Source organism: Glycine soja, chromosome 1 (genome assembly GCF_004193775.1).
Source record: "Glycine soja cultivar W05 chromosome 1, ASM419377v2, whole genome shotgun sequence".
Classification (NCBI taxonomy): Eukaryota; Viridiplantae; Streptophyta; class Magnoliopsida; order Fabales; family Fabaceae; genus Glycine; species Glycine soja.
Window position 1 is genome coordinate 8,325,125 of NC_041002.1, and position 18,148 is coordinate 8,343,272.

Here is an 18,148-nt window from a genome sequence, read left to right on the forward strand (position 1 = left end):
AAGAAAAAAAAAAGAAGAAAGAAACCAATCAAAGAAAGTGTGTGTTGTTGTAATAAGGTCAAATGCAAATTAAAGTGAAAGGCTAGTGAGTAAGCTAATTGTATTGAAAAGATTACTTGGATAAGTCTAGAATTTATGCTCTCTTAGAATCTAAGCCTTTGAATCCTAGAAAAACCAATTATTTTTGTAGCCAAGCCTCACTATAAGCTTGTGAAAGTCCGTTTGATTCTATTTATGCAATCTTGACTTTATGGCATGAGATTAAGTGTAAAGACTGGACCTCTTGCTAGTTGTTATTGATGAAAAGCTTAAACACTTGTGCTTGAGTGAAACAGTAGTCGTGAGACTGTGGTTTAAGCTACTTTCCTTGATATCTGTCTTATCCCTAACTCCAATTAATTGTACAGGATACATTATATCCTTATAACATCAGGCACCTAATAGGAAGACCAACACGTTGTCTACTTGTCTTTACACATCATTACTCACATGATTTTCCTTTTTAATAGTTAGTTTACATACCTATTCATAGTCCACACATATCTTTTCATACAATACACCTATTCACTGAATATAGCTTTACCAAGTAACACAAGTTCCCCGAGAGTTCGATACTCGGTTCTTACCATTTTATACTACTTGTGCGATCTGGTGCACTTGCCAGGTTCGAACAATCCACCGCCAAGAAGACTTTCGATACAAGGGATGCTCGAGGCTAAGGATCCATCACCGCCATCATACTCGTTTGAGCCGGTCACCAAGTTGAACCATCGGCTCTGATACCAGTTGTTGGGGAATTCAAGGGGATTAAACACCGGGGAGATTTACATCAATGAGCCATGAGCAACCACATAATAGAACTTGACACCATACTTTAACCCAAAACCTTAAGGCTCAAGTTTATGGGTCTTTTCCTCACTTATATGGTGCTCAACTTTTTCACTTCTACTCGATGTGGGACTTCACCTTACACTTGTACTCCAACATTAGAAAACTAAATTTTTTAAGTGGATTGGTTTTTTCTAATCAAGGTTTATAAACGGCGGTCCAGAATTGCAATTTAGAGTTACCGTGACAGAAAATGACAAATGTGGTTGTATTGACTATATTAATCTGCAATTTTCCACAATGTAAAAGATAGCAATCAAACTGCAATCACAACTATAACTTAAAAATTAAAACATTGCCTTTAATAACTACTTTTTTCCAAGTACTGTAATATTTTGTAAAAATCTGCATATAACAACAACAACTGGTCCTTTTATTTTCCTTGTATATATATGTTTTATACTCCTTGAAATGCTTTTATGCTCATTGTAGAACAAATTTCCTGCGGGCCAACAGAGCAGAAAGAATAAATTGCCTACTCAACTAAAGTAGAATACTGTTACTACTTCCAGAGTAAGTCATCATCAATCAATAAGAATGGGTTATCACTTATATAAACACCTAGAAGTTAGAACCTTCACATACTAGCCTAAGAGGGTTCACTGAATTATCTGAAGTGATTGATTCAAATCCAACGTTCCTGAACATGTCCAATTTGGTAATATGAGACTTCATCTGTAAGCTTGATTGACTCAATCATTCCTCCAATCATTCCCTTTAAGACATGAAATTCAACTATTTCTTCTATCAGTAATCCTGACAAGAGCAAGAACCATCCTTGAAATGAAGAAAATGCATTGCATCTCTTACTATAATTTCTCTTTCCACAAGCAAAGAGATATATTTTATGGCAGAATGACAGTCGTTACTGACTCTAAGATTCTTTATGATCCTCAGTGTAGTATGCACTGGAGTATTTATTAATGCAAATGCAATGGCGAGTTTTTCACTATGATGTCTAAGGATTTGTTCTTTCACTTCTTGCTCTAGGTCATGCAATACAAAATTGGTGTCAGGAATAAAGCCCATTTTCTTGATCTCCTTCCATATTTTGGAAATCATATGGTAGATTGCATCTCTTTGTGGGTGAAGAGAGTCCTCAACCCCAAAAATATGGACTTTGTTCTTGATTTGAACCCAACTGATTCCTTATTCTTTCTTTACTGCTATCTCCTTCATTGACTTCCTAACCTTGGCAGCAACATCCCATTTACCACAAGTTGAAAGTGTATTAGCAAGCGCTATTGGGATCAATAAGAAGCAATTTTTCAGCAGCCACTTCAGCCAAATCAACATTTTTATGAACCCTACACGAAGACAAAAGTGAACCCCAAGCTACAACATCTGGTTCAATAGGCATATTTCTAATAAAATTATATGCTTCTTCAAGTAATCCAGCACATCCAAGCAGGTCAATCATGCATGCATAGTGGATAGAGTTGGGTTCAATGTTATGAACATTTTTCATCAAATTAAAGTAACATTTACCCTATTCTACCTATCCCACATGTGTGCAAGCAGACAACACACTAACATAAGTAACATGATGAATGGTATCACATTGCATTTTAGAGTTTAGTCAGGTGCATGCATCATTTTGAGCATAATTGATTTGAATTATGGAAAAGTAGATGACTAGTTTGTTAAATGTATGTTGAACTGATGGATTATTGAGAATGATTGTGGTTATTGTTATTATTTTCTTGCTAATCATTGTCATTTGGTTGGTTTTTGTAAGGATCTCAAACTTTCATTCATGGGAGCAGATGAGCAACAATAGGTCACTTGGAGGGAAGTCTTTTGTTGGAGCCGCCAAGCCGACGTGATAACGTTGTAATTTATTTTGGGAGAGAGTTGCGTTTTGTTATCAACTCTTCCTTAATTGATTCCTTGACTCTTTTTGATTGGGCATGTAAATCTCAGGTTTAGATATATGTAAAAACTGAATTATGTTCTCACATATGAATGATGTATAGTGGTTTGATATGTGTGTGTGTGTGTGTGCGTGCACGCGCGTGAGTGTGTATTTATTCACGTGTTTGTGTGTTGTTTGATGAATGTATATCACAAAATTTACACTCATTTTCATAATCAAATTAATGGAGCTTTCACTTAAAATTGAAATGTCACATTTTAGAGTTAGTGATATCGTATCGATGAGGGGGGTTGTTACAAAAAACACTCAATTTAGCATACACTGATATCAGGGCATTCCCCACTACCCTAGTGATGTCAACATCAGCTCTTACAATATGTGCATGGATTTGTTTCCCAAGTTTCAAGCTTTCAGGATTCACACAAGCTGACAGAATACTTTGCAATGTGAACTTATTCGACTTCAAAGACGAACTCTTAAGCATAAAAGGAAATGTTTCGAGGGCTTTGATGTCATATCCCTGACGACAGTACCCAGAGATGATGGAATTCCAAGTGACAATATTTGGGTCAGTCATTTGATCAAATAGTGCTAGTGCAAGGTCAAATTGACCAACCTGCATATGCATATAAATCATAGTATTCCAAGTTGATGTATCCTTTAGCCTCATCCAGTAAAAAACAACCTTTGCCATAATAGAATCACCACACTTTGCATACATGTTAAGCAATGAGTTTGCCATAAGAATAACCCCAGAAGACCCTAGTTTTACAATGAAGGAATGAACCTTTTTTCCAACATCCAGAGCCTAAGCTACAGCGCACGAGGCAAGAACATAGGTAAACATTAACTTGGTCAGAAATTCCAGGGGGAACCATTTGGAGAAACATGTGAATAGCACTGTTGAAAAGACCCAAGTGGTTATAGCCTACTATCATGGTGGTCCAGGACACAAAATTTGGTTGGGGGATTTCATCAAACACTCAGCGCGCAGAGTCCAAGTTGCGAGCCTTGGCGTAGTGGAGAGAATGGTGTTCCACAAGAAGGTAGTCTTAAGGGGCATTTCAGGAAGATAGGTTCTCCAAGAATTCGTCGACCCAAGAACAGGGGATTCAATGTATGAATAATTCCTGATGAGTAAGGGATAACAAAAGGAAATGTAGAGAGAGAAATTCTAGGGAAGAAGATTGATGGAATATTTATGTTATTCATTCCTTTGCACAAGTTAAGCTTCCTAAATGATGTAACAATACCCCCCCCCCCCCAAGTACATCCTTGTCCTAAAAAAAGATGGAAAGAGAGAAATTTCTTGAGCAAATCATAGTAGAACTCCCAAGTGGCATGCTCTACAGGAAGACCTTTCCATTTGATGAGTACTTTGGTGGTAGCCACACGACCCCTCTTCACCATTTTTCTATCCAAAATAGCTTCAGGCTCTGCTTTCTTGAATGACATAGTGGAATTAGTAGGAAGAGGTTGTGGTCTGAATGGAAGTTGGTGTTGTACCACCATTCAGTCAAGGATAACCATTTAGGCCATCCATAGGGCTTTCCAGAACACATGCATCAAAGTTAAGTTTCCAAACACTTGTTCACCACCTCAGTTTGACTATCAGTTTGTGGATGGTAAGTCATGGATTTGTTAACTGAAGTACCATGTAGCTGAACTAATTCACTCCAAGTCCCGCTAACGAAAATGGGGTCTCTGTCACAAGTAATGGTGGTTGGCCAGCCATGTAACTTGACAATGTGATCTAAAAATAATTGAGCTATATCTAGATCCGTGTAAGGATATGCTAATGCAAGGAAACATGCATACTTACTCAGTCTATCAACCACCACAAATATAGCTTGCTTACTATGAGAATGTGGTAAGCCTTCTATAACGTCCATACTAATAACATTCCATACCCAATGAGGAATAGGTAGAGGTTGTAAAAGGTTCGGAGAGGCTGCAAGATCAGGTTTGTACCTTTGGCAAGTATCACAACCCCTAATATATTATTGGATCTCTTTATTCATGCCCTTCCAATAAAATATGGATTTGACCCTTGCAGCTGTAACATCTCGGCTATAGTGTCCACCCAAAGGGGAGTAATGTAACCATTATAAGATAACTAGCTTGAGCTCTGGGCTTTCTCCAGTAACTAGCTTGCCCTTCCTTTTCAACTCACCTCTATGTCAAGAGTACTTTGGACGTTTAAGAGGATCAACACTAATCTCATTTATCAGTTGCTATAAGACAAAATCTGAGGACCATCAGCCTTTGATTTGATCTAATAGATATTCCTTCTCATTACTGAGCATAAGGGGAAGTAATTCAACACTTGATTTTTTGGATAAAGCATCTGCTGCAACATTTTTAGCTCCCTCCTTATAGTGAATTTCAAAATCAAACCCTATAAGCTTTGTCATCCGGACCTATTGAAAAAGAGTATTCAAGCGTTGCTCCAACATAAATTTAATGCTCTCTTGATCTGTCTTGATGATAAAGTGACCATGGGAGAGGTAGGCACCCTACTTTTGAATTGCATAGACAATAGCAAGGAATTCCCTCTCATAGATAGACATGGCCAGTTGTTTAGGGCCCAAAGCTTTACTGATGTAAGCAATAAGGTGTTTTTCTTGCATTAGCACAACCCCAACTCCTGAACCTGAGGCATCTGCCTCCACCACAAAGGGTTTGGAAAAATTTGGAAGGGCTAAAATGGGTGTGGATATTAAAGCCTGTTGCAAATAGTGAAATGCATCCTTAGATTCTATCGACCATTGGAAACAGTCCTTTTTAAGCATGTCATTGAGAGGTTTGGAAATACTGCCAAAATTTTGTACAAATCTCCTATAATAACCAACCTACCCTAAAAATCCTCTAAGCTATTTTATATTGGTGGGAAGTGGTCAATCTGCAATTGCCTGGACCTTAGAAGGGTCAGTGGACACCCCTTCTTGGGAAATAAAATGGCCCAAGTACTCTTCTCATGAGGTGGCAAAAGTGCACTTGCTCTACTTGAGGAAAAGCCTTTCTACTCCGAGGATGTGAAAAATTGATCTAAGGTGTATCACATGGGCTTCCAATGTTGGACTGTAAATGAGTATGTCATCAAAGAAGATGAAAACAAATATTCATAGGAAAGAGTGGAACAAATAATTCATTAAGGATTGAAATGAGGCTGGTGCATTAGTGAGGCCGAAGGACATAACTAAATACTTAAAATGCCTTGCATGTGTTTTGAATGTTGTTTGGTACTCCTCTCCTTCCTCCATTCTCACTTGGTGATAACCTGAGCACAAATCCAACTTGGAGTAGATAGAGGAACCCTTCAACTCATCCATCAAATCTTCAATAAGTGGAATTGGGAACTTATCTTTGACTGCTTGCTGGTTGAGCCTCCTGTAATCTACACAAAGGCACTAGGAGCCATCTTTTTTTCTTAACCAACACCACGGGGGATGCATAGGGGTTTTTACTATACCAGATGATACCTTGGTTAAGCATTTCTTCCACCAACTTATCAACTATATCCTTATGAATGATAGAATACCTATAAGGTCGCATGTTAAAGGGAATAGACTCCTCCTTTAAAGGAATCTTGTGATAAAAACCAGCTCTCCTTGGGGGAATTTGAGTAGGTTCTTGAAAGATATTCTGGAATTCCTAAATGAGAGTAGCAATGAGGTCTAGTAATACATGAGTTGTAGCTTGCACTGATGAGAGTGCGCGGGATGGAACTTCCAAGTAGTTGTTTGTGCTACCTATATGCAAGAAACATAACTGTGCTCCTTGCGGGACCACTTAGGAGAAGGTTTTGTTATTAATCAGCTTGATGTTAGAGGATTTAGCACCTCTGAGAACAAACCTCACACCTTCCATAGAAAACTCCATTTCTGGCCTAGCAAAATCCCACACAATTAGGCCTAGAGTTTATAACCACTACACCCCTAACACCAAATTACAACAGCCAAGGGGTAACACCATTACATCAAATGTGAACTGAGTTTGTTGTAATTGCGGCAAAAAATGTCTGCATACGTATAATGCCTCCAACTGAGTACCATTTTCCATAGTGACAGGGAGTGGGGTTATGGATTCTAGCTCACCCCAGCTTCTTGGCTAGCTCCAAATCCAAAAAATTATGTGTACTACCACTGTCAATCAAAATTTGCAGCAACTCTTATTATGCACTCTACTCACCCTCATGGTTTGATAGGTCGAAGCTGAGAGAGCATTCATTGGTTGCTGAGCTTTATCCCGTTGATTAGATGTCACAGTGATCACCTTATTCTCTTTGATCACCTCTATTTTTTCATCTAATAGCTCATCATCCTCCATTTCCATCACCAGGAGTTGGGATCTTTTATGTTTCAATTAATGTCCAGGCGTAAAGGGTTCATCATAGAACATACAGAGTCTTTTAGCTTTTCTTTCTGCCATTTTTGCTGCATTATAGGTCATGGGGGCTTTTATCTCTGAGTATCAGTTTATTTGTCAAGTTTGGGTAGGTCTGATATGAAGCATTGTTGGTTTTACTAGTATAGCATGAGGTTTATTTGGTATTAGGCTTGGTGGGTAGATTCTCTGAGCTGAGATGGAACTTTTGGATTTCAGGGAGATAGATTCTCTGAGAATTTGCCGACCCAAGCACAGGCAATTCAATGTATGAATGATTCCCGATGAGCAAAGAATAGAATTCTTCCAAATCTAGATTTTAATGATATGAATATTTGTGTGGATTTTATTAAAGGAAAATAAACAAAACACACAAAGAAAAGTGCTACAAGAAGCACTTAATTTCTTGAAATTGGGCACACTAACATTGGACCTTTTGATGTTAATTCTTTCGGAAAGGAAAAACACTTTATCACATTAATTGATGAATATTCATGTTATGGTTATGTCTACTTACTGCATGAGAAATCTCAAGTAATGGATGCCAGGTCTAATAGAGATGGTGAGTACTACAGAAGGTATGATGAAACTGGTCAACACCTAGGTCCATTTTCTAAAATCCTTCAAAAATGTGATATTTGTGCGCAATACATAATGCTAGGTACGCCACAACAAAATGGTGTATCAGAAAGGCGTAACAAAACATTAATGGATACAGTTAGGAGTATGTTAAGTAACTCTAATTTACTCATATTTTTGTGGATGTATACATTGAAAACTATCATGTATTTGTTGAATAGGGTTCTTGGCAAGGCAATTATGATGACATATTTTGAACTGTGGACTAATAGGACACCTAGCATAAGGCACCTGCATGTTTGAGGTTGTCAGGCAGAAATAAGGATTTATAATCCACAAGAACAGAAACTAGATGCAAGAACAATTAGTGGATATTTCATTGGTTATTCAAAAAAAAAAATCAAAGGGGTATAGGTTTTTCTGTCCTAATCATAGTATGAGAATTGTTGAAATTGGAAATGCAAGGTTCATTGAAAATGGTGAAATAAATGGGAGTATAGTACCACGGAATGTGGAAAGTAAAAAAGTTAGAGTGAAAGTTCCTTTAACTTGTGCCTCTGATAGTAAAGTGAGTGTTCCTCTAGATGTTGTTCCAAACAACAACAAAGAAGAGAAACACGATAATGAGCCCATGATTCAAAATGAACCTATTGTAGAAGAATGACAAGAAGTAGCAATAAGGAGGTCTCAAAGACAAATAAGACCAATTATTTCAAATGACTATGTGGTATATCTACATGAATTACAAATTGAATTAAGCATTATTGATGATGATCTAGTTTCATTTTCATAAGCCGTAAGTTGTGATAATTTTGATAAGTGGTTGGAAGCCATGAAAGAAGAGTTAAGATCCATGGAACATAATGGTGTTTAGGACCTTGTAGAATTGCCAAAAGGTTGCAAGATAGTTGGTTGTAAGTGGGTTTTTAAGATTAAACGTGACTCTTATGGAAACCTTGAATGTTACTAGGTCGAACTTGTTGCTAAGGGTTTTGCTTAGAGAAATAGTGTTGATTATAAAGAGACATTTTCACCAGTCTCACGAAAGGATTCCTTCAGGATTATCATGGCATTGGTAGCCCATTTTGACTTGGAGCTACATCCAATGGATGTGAAAACTGGGTTTCTTAATGAAGATTTAGAGGAGAATGTTTACATGGACCAACCAATGGGGTTCTTAGTTGAAGGAATGAAATACATGGTATGTAAACTAAAGAAATTAATATACGAACTTAAATAAGCTTCCCACCAATGGTATTTGAAGTTTGATGATGTCATTGTTTCCTTTGTATTTAAGGAAAACATTGTTGATCGGTGTATATATCTGAAGGTCAATGAGAGTAGGGTTATATTTTTTATTCTGTATGTTGATGATATTTTGCTTGCAACTAATGATCTTGGTCGACTAAGAAGTTTCTCTCTAGTAATTTTGAAATGAAGGATATGGGTGAGGCAAGCTATGTGATAGGAATATAAATATTCCGAAACATATCACAAGGATTGTTAGTCTTGTCCCAGATAGCATATGTTAATAAAGTGTTAGAGGTTCAGGATGGAAAATTTCTCAACATTGCCCATTCCAATTCAGAAAAGAGACAAGTTTAGTCTCACACAATGTCTTAAGAATGATTTGGAATGGAAACAAATGGAAGCAATTCCATATGCATTTGTTGTTAGGAAGATATCAAAGTAATCCGAGAATGGAACATTGTAAAGCTACAAAGAAGGTTTTAAGATACTTACAGGGAATAAAGGATCACATGGTTACATATAGGAGATTTGATCACTTTGAGGTGATTGGGTATTTAGACTCGGACTTTGTTGGATGTGTGGATACAAGAAAATCCACCCTTGGTTTTGTATTTCTTTTAGCCGGAGGAACAATATCATGGAAGAGTGCAAAGCAATTTGTTGTTTCTACATCCACTATGGAAGTTGGATTTGTAGCATGATTATTTGAGGCTACAATTCAGGCTAATTACAAAACTTTATTTCAACGCTTGAAATTGTCGACAGTATTGGCAAGCCACTGAAAATGTATTGTGATGACTCCACAACAGTGTTTTTCTCTAAGAACAACAAATACTCTAAAGGTGCTAAACATATGGAATTAAAGTGCTTTGTCGTGAAAGAAGTTCATAAATAAAGAGTGTCAATAGTAAATATTAGCATAAATCTCATGATAGCTAACCCTTTGACAAAGGGATTATCACCCAAAATATTTATTGAGCATGTTAAAAATATGAACATTATTGTTATTAAGGATTGTTGAGTGTAATGCTTACTTTTGTATTGGATTGTTGACACTTTGAGCTCATTTATAATATGATTTTGTTACTTGTTGTCTATGTTTGCATGCATGTTTGTACTAGAGTAACGTAAATAGGTACCATCTTAATTAAAGGCATTATGTTGGACCATTATGTGCTTCTAATTATGTTCATATTAAGAAGTCTAATTTGTGGTACATGGAAGAAATTGTGCCGATTAAGTGATGTAAAACTATCATGACTTAGATTAGTATGTATTCTTAATTATGAAATTATGATGTTCCCAATGTATGAAACAATTTAGTCATTTGAATGTGCATTAGATAAGTTTTTTTTTTATTTTTTTGCCCATGATGTTAGGTAATGTCACGTGAGCCAAGCAAGAGAATGTAAGATTTAATGTCTCATGTGAGAGGCATGTGACTTATTGTAGAGTTTCAAGTCAAAAGATAAGGTGCATGCACATTGGGAATTGAATTTTTTTTATCACTAAGGTTTTGGTGATTTAAATGCAAAGTGAAAGATTGCATTTTACTAAATGAACCTCAGTTGAATGGATGCATTGGAAGTTGTTTTTGTTTTAACTTCCTAGATAATTTATTTATTATTGTTGGTGGCAATCTTCACTATAAATAGAAAAGATATTTAGTGGAGAAACAACACATGAAGAGAGAGTGTGAAACCAAGTCACTTTGTTGAGAGAAAAATGTCTTTGTGTGAGTGTTATCATTTCTTATAACCATTGAGTGGGCTACTCGGGTTTGTAGAGTGATACACTATTTGAGGTGAGTTACAATCTTGTAATCATTTTTGTGATAGGGAAATATTTTTGAGACAGTTTTGTGATCATAGGCATGAGGTGTCAAACCATGTTAAATTCTTGTGTCTGTTATTATTTTTCCTACGGTGCAATCTTTGTTGTGTTCTCACGGTTCTTTGTGGGTGTGGGTAATTTTGTTTGTGAGAGCATTGATTACCCAACACTTATTAAGGATTAATAAATAAATAATTAATTGTTATGGATTAAGTTGTAAATGAGTCGTGGGCTTAAGTGAAGCAGTTTCTAGATATATCTATTATTTGATGGGAGTAGTGGTTATAAAAGGGTTAATACCCACTAACGTAAAATAAGGTCTCCTTCCTAACATTAGAGTATTCTCTTAATCCTAGTCATCATCATGAAAGATAGATATATCTAGAAACCAAAACACATCGGAGAGAAGTCTCACTCACTACTAAAATACTTGTTTTTTACGATTCACATTCTGAGACAGTTATACGAAAACCATTTTAGAATGTGACGCGGTGACATTTTTGTAATTAAGATCACTGTATTTTGTTTTTATGACACACATTCTAAGACGGTTATGAAAAACCGTTTTAGAATGTGACATGGTGGCATTTCTGTAATTATTAAAAACTTAAACTACGATGATTTTGAAGAAGGAACCGCATTTGTATTGGTGTTTACTAAGTTACTAACCCTATTTGTTCTCGTTCATCTCTCAACCACTCCACCCCCCGCTACACCCCACTCCTCCCCTCCAAACCCTAAAGCGTGTATCACTCCCTTTCTCAGTCACTCACACGACGCCACCGCACACCTCAAAGACCCCACTGCCAATCATCCAGCCGCTCCTTCCTCCTTGAGAACCGTGACTTCCTCATGCTCCTCACCACCTTCTTCGTCGTCCTCATCGGCTGTGTTGTCGTCTTCATCTGGTGCAGATCCTCCTCCCCCAAGGCCAAGCCTCTCGAGCCTCCTAAACGCGTCATCGAGAAGCTTCCCGAAATCGAAGTTGACGATGACACCAAGAAGGTCACCATCCTCTTCAGCACTCAAACCGGCACCGTTGAAGGCTTTGCCAAGGTATAATTATTTAAACTCAATAATTATATTTTCTTTTCTCTTAACCTTACTTTAATTGAATTCCACGTTTATTTAACTCAATAATTGTGACGGTGGAGCTTCACTGCGAGGAGCAGCTCTCACTTATGTCAGATTCAAGCAATGGTGATCGGTCGTGGCGGTTGAACTTCGACGGGTTTCAGCTATCTTTGGAGCACACAAAGAAGCAAGTGAAACCTCCTCGCGGACTCCTTGACTGTTACGGGGTTCTAGGTAATTTTTGGAATCTATTGACATAGATTTTCACTATTTTTTTTTCATCATGGAATAGGAATCTGCATTTTGCTTTTACATTAGTGGTTGTGGTTAATTGTGGTTTCTGCTTTGCTGTCATGTTTTGTTCCATTTTTTTATATTCTTTGTATGTGTATTATGTCCCCTTTGCTCTAAAGATGCTATTACTTTATTTCATTCAGTGTGCGTAGTAGTATTTTATGTTTTTTTTTCCTTTTCTGCCAGGTTTAGTAATGTTTGTTAGAATTTGGAAGTAAGCTAGGTGTATCATGTGGCTCACTTTTTTGAGATTTGGATTGATGATGCGGTAATATATATATATATATATATATATATATATATATATATATATATATATATATATATATATAGCAGTTGAGGTGGGTTTTTGGTGTATTGGCTATTGCCTTCTTTTTTAGGGCAGTTGTTGGAAGATGGACTATAGGATTTCGCATTTGCAAGCTCTAGAGACCAAAGGCAAAACTTTTTTTCCACACTAAATTAGCATTTTCCCCCCCTTTCGGGTTCTATGTTTTTAGAGGACTAGGTTTCATAGAATTGATGCTTAGGTTTTACATTTGAACTAAGTGCGTTTGGATTTCTTCTTTATTTCTACAAATGGGTTTTTTGAAGCCTGCTTTTGCTTAAGTTTATTGTTTCCTAGTTTTCATATTGCTGTATTAGCCTCCTGTTGTGTTGCGATTTCATTTGTATGATGTTTTCTGGTTTAGGAAGCCTTTTGTAAAAATTTTGTGGTATATGAAATGAAGTTCATTTGTCCTATATTTGTGATCATGGAAGTTCAAAGCATAACTATGACTTTAAATATAATATAATTTTCTTCTTCTGTCAATCTCTATCTTTTTTTTTTCACCATGGAGGTTAGCTATGTTTCTGAACTGTACGCTTTGAGTATGGCATCCTTGCTACTAAATTGAAAGGGGATTTCATGGATCTTGTCTTAATTTTTTTTGTTCTTTTTCTGTTATATATTTCTTCAGGAAGCATAACTATGGCATCCTTGCTTCACCAAACATTGCTTATTGAAACCAATAATGTGTTAAGGAGTAAGGTAATAATTATTTCCAAATCAAGTGCAAATTTTTATTTAAAGTTTTGATTAGATTATTAGTTGTACCTTGTACGTACTCATGCGTATAGGTGATCTGATCAAACTTCAATTATTTATTTGGTGAAGCATTCTTGGCTAGTAGCTAACTAGCCTTGCAAGGATATGAAGAAATGAGCTTTTTTTTTTTTTATCAATATTAATGTATTACCTAATTTGGAGGGTTCAACATAATATTAGTTTCATTAATTTCAGGTTTTTATTTTATTATGACCTTTTCCCCCTAGTAATAGGACCATAGTTACCATGACAATAACTAACGATACATGAATACTGATTCTTATTAACTTGGAATATTAGTTCTTACCTAAGAAGCACGAACGCGGCACTTCATCGGTGTGTCCCGCGTCGAATTCGCACCGGACACGTATGCGGGTACGACTCCGGTGCAACACGATGTCCGTTTCTTCCGCTGTCACCAGACACGGTTGAACAACAGGACACGCGCGATTGGACGCGGCCCACCAAGTGGACACGCGTGACGCGGCCCAACAAGCCTCAACTATTTTTATTATTTATTTAAAAACTGCTTACCAAATACGAAAATGGTTCTTCTTCATCTTCTCCTTGCCGTTTCCCGCAAGCGAACCAAACGCCTCCATTGTTGCACGTCGTCGCCTCTGTTTCCCCCGCGCAGGTAGGCCATTGTTTCTTTTCTCATCTGCTCCTTGTTTCTTTTTTGGTTTTTCTCGCTGCCGTTTCTAGTTTCTTCATAAAGAACAAAAGTTTGGCCTTTGAAGGGTTGATGTGCGTTAGGTCCCTCGCCTCTGATTTGTCCTTGTCTAGTGTCTATGCTTCCACATTTGTTCAAACGCCTTTAACCTTTTTACACATTCTCTCTCTTTCTCTTTCTCTGTGTTATTATCGGCTGCAAGTACCCCAACGCCATTTATTTTACTTTCTTATTTTTTTTCCCTATAAATACTTGTTAAAAAATATAAAAAGCAAATTTCTTCTTTATTTCATTGTAAATCTTGTGGTACCTATCTTTTGCAGATGCCGTAAAAAAATTGTCTTTCTTGTAATTTTCTTTATTTTCCTATTTATTCTTAAAAAAGTTATTTGCTAAGTAATTAAAGAAATAACAACATACATGTTGCAGAGGGAAAAATTGTAATAGATCACTTTTACAATAACTTTTTTTTGTAAATTCAAATTTTGAATATTTTAGTTCATAAACATTTCACACATGTCTATGAATTTAAACTGTTACAGGATAATAAAAAATAGCATTTTATGCATAACTTAATTGTAACTTAAGAGCCGGAGCTTAATTTATTTTACTTTCTTATTTGTTTTCCTATAAATACTTGTTAAAAAAAATATAAAAATCAAATTTCTTCTTTACTTCATTGTAAATCTTGTGGCACCTATCTTTTGCAGATGCCATAAAAAATTATCTTTCTTGTGATTTTCTTTATTTTCTTATTTATTCTTAAAAAAATTATTTGCTAAAAAAGGTATCTAAATTGTTTAAAAAATAAAACAAATATAATTTACAAAAACTAAAATTATTTTGAATGGTCATGTTTTGAATAAAATTAAGCTACAACATGGCCAGTAAGACAAGAACATCATTGATTAGAAATTGCTTTTTGTTGTTTGTTTTTTACTTAGAAATTGTTTACATTGATTTTTAATTTTTTTAAATTGTTGTAGAGATGAATGCTTCTAGTCCTAGTCAAGCTAAAGAACAAGATGATGATACCAAACCTTTATGGACCTATGATACAAAGATAAAAAGTGTAGGTGGTGGTGGAAATTATGAGATAAAATGCAATATTTGTGATTTTACCTTTAATGGGTCTTACACTAGAGTGAGGGCACACTTGTTGAAGATGACTAGAAAGGGAGTTAGAGTTTGACAAAAGGTAACAATTGCCAAACTTATAGATTTGAAGAAGATAGACAATGAGGCTACATTGAGGGTGGAGAAGTCAAAAACAAAATCTGTCATAGCCTCCGGTTTCTACTCAACACCAAATGAATACAAACACTCTTGGTGTTGATCCAAAAAAGAGAAAGACATCAACTGTAGAAAATGCCTTTAATTTGCAAGCTAGAGAGACACTTGATCATGAAATTGCTAGGATGCTTTACTCTTCGAGGCTGCCCTTTCATTTAGCAAGAAATCCTCATTATAAGAAGGCGTTTGCCTATGTTGCCAATAATCAGATCAATGGTTACAACCTCCAGGTTATAATAAATTAAGGACAACATTACTTCAAAATGAGAGGAGACATGTGGAGAACTTGTTACAACCAATTAAAAATGCATGGAGCCAAAAGGGTGTGAGCATTGTTAGTGATGGATGGAGTGACCCGCAAAGAAGATCTCTTATTAATTTCATGGTTGTCACGGAGAGTGGACCTATGTTTTTAAAGGCCATCGATTGTTCAAATGAGATCAAAGATAAGGATTTCATTGCCAAACATATGAGGGAGGTAATTATGGAGGTTGGACACTCAAATGTTGTACAAATAGTGACGGATAATGCAGTCGTTTGTAAAGCAGTAGGTTTAATAATTGAGGCTGAGTTACCTTCCATCTATTGGACTCCGTGTGTTGTCCATACATTAAATCTTGCTTTGAAGAACATATGTGCAGTCAAGAATACAGAAAAAAATAATGTTGTTTATGAAGAATGTTCTTGGATCACCCAAATTGCGGATGATGCAATGTTTGTGAAAAACTTTGTCATGAGTCACTCTATGAGACTATCAATTTTCAATTCATTGAAATTGCTATCCATTGCTCTAACAAGATTTGCCTCCACTATTGTAATGCTCAAGATATTCAAGCAATTGAAGAAAAGACTACAAGAGATGGTCATTAGTGACCAATGGTCTTCTTATAAGGAAGATGATGTTGCAAAGGCTAAATTTGTGAAAGATACTTTTTTGGATGATAAATGGTGGGATAAGGTTGATTATATTCTTTCTTTCACTAGCCCTATCTATGATGTCCTTAGAAGAACTGATACGGAAGCTTCATCTCTCCATCTAGTATATGAGATGTGGGATTCAATGATTGAAAAGGTGAAGAATGCCATATATCAATATGAGAGAAAGGAGGAGAGTGAAGGATCAACCTTTTATGAGGTAGTGCACTCTATATTAATTGACTGTTGGACTAAGAGTAGCACTCCTCTCCATTGTTTAGCTCATTCCTTAAATCCTAGGTAATTAACTCTATACTTTTTTACTTACATTTTTTTAGAATTACATAAATTTTAATCATGTATATATTTCTTTTTAATTGTAGATATTATAGTCATGAATGGCTAAGTGAAGATTCTAATCGAGTTCCTCCACATCAAGACATGGAACTCACTCATGAAAGATTAAAATACTTCAAGAGATTCTTCCTTGATGTGGATGTAAGGAGGAAAGTGAATATTGAGTTTGCCAACTTCTTGGATGGAAGAGAAGGTTTTGATGATCTTGATTCTTTAAATGATAGAGGTCAAATGGATTCAAAAGCTTGGTGGCTAGTTCATGGCATTAATGCTCCAATACTTCAAAAGGTTGCCCTTAAGCTACTTGTGCAACCTTGTTCATCTTCATGTTGTGAAAGGAATTGGAGTACATATTCATTTATCCATTATTTAAAGAGAAACAAGATGGCACCACATAGAGCTGAAGATTTAGTATTTGTTCATAGCAACCTACAACTTCTCTCAAGGAATACTCCACAATATCATCAAGAGGAAACTAAAATGTGGGATGTAGCTGGAAATGATTTTGGATCACTTGATGATTGTGGTATTCTTGAAATTGCTAGGTTGTCTTTAGATGAACCAGAGTTAGAGAGTGTCTTTTTCAATAATGATTGCTAGTTTGTGAAATTCTTGAAGACTTGAAGTTGCTAATTCATCATCTTACTTTATAATTTTTTTTTGTAAAGAAACAAAGCGTACAAATTGTATAATGAGGTCTCTTAGTATTTTTTGTGACTCATTATCATAGGAAAAGTTCTTTTGAGATGATGATGAATATATAAATCTTGATTTTTAATTTAGATCTTTTATGCATATTGCTCATATTTAATTTTATGTAATTTTATTTTATTTAATTATATATATATATATATATATATATATATATACACACACACACACACACACACACACACATATATAGCCATGTCCGTGTCCTACATTTTGGACATTACAGGTGTCCACGTGTCTGTGTCCGCTGTCTGTGTCGGTGTCAGTGCTTCATAGGTTCTTACTATTATGAAATCACTTCAGGGTATGGCAAGCTAATCGAAGGGTAAATTTACGTTAAGTTTTAGTTGTTAAGTTTTTTTTTTTTATATCCATAAAATTAAAAATAGATATTAGAGGATTTATAATAACTTTTGTATTTATTCAACCAATTGATTTAAAATCTTGTTGATATCCTGTTAGGTTGCTTTTTGATAAAAATAATGTCTGTTGAAATAGTTGGAAGAAACTAATAACTCATAAGTTCAAGTAAGTCTAGCTTTGGAAGCTGGAGGGCCTAGCATCCAATACACCAACTTTCCACCTCAATTAGAGGGGTTCTACCAGCCAATGGGAGTGAATCCCACCTTGCAAATTGGGTAAAGTCATTATACAAAAATTAATTCCCAAAAATTGTGTATTTTGAGGGAGATTTTAAAAATTGGACCGGTCTGTCATTCGAGGCACTGATTCAAAAGGATTGAATTAATTTTAATAAAATAATATGTTTAAAAAATTAATATAACAGACTAAGTAATATTAAAAAAAACTTAATATATATAAATTTATAATATTAATAATTAAATTTCACTCAAGTGCCATACATATTGAATTGATTTTAATAAAATAATATTTTTAAAAAATTAATATAATAGACTAAGTAATATTA

General features: G+C 35.6%; 1 protein-coding gene and 1 pseudogene across 1 annotated transcript; one reads left to right on the forward strand and one right to left on the reverse strand.

Annotated features, from left to right (window-relative positions):
• Nucleotides 1-1,635: 1,635 nt before the first annotated feature.
• On the reverse strand, nucleotides 1,636-7,093 carry LOC114383488 (annotated as a pseudogene).
• Nucleotides 7,094-15,619: 8,526 nt separating this feature from the next.
• LOC114384223 lies at nucleotides 15,620-17,109 on the forward strand. Its single transcript, XM_028344214.1, has 2 exons — nucleotides 15,620-16,452; nucleotides 16,536-17,109. Exons 1-2 carry the CDS (start codon nucleotides 15,620-15,622, stop codon nucleotides 17,107-17,109), a joined length of 1,407 nt encoding a protein of 468 aa, XP_028200015.1.
• Nucleotides 17,110-18,148: the final 1,039 nt, after the last annotated feature.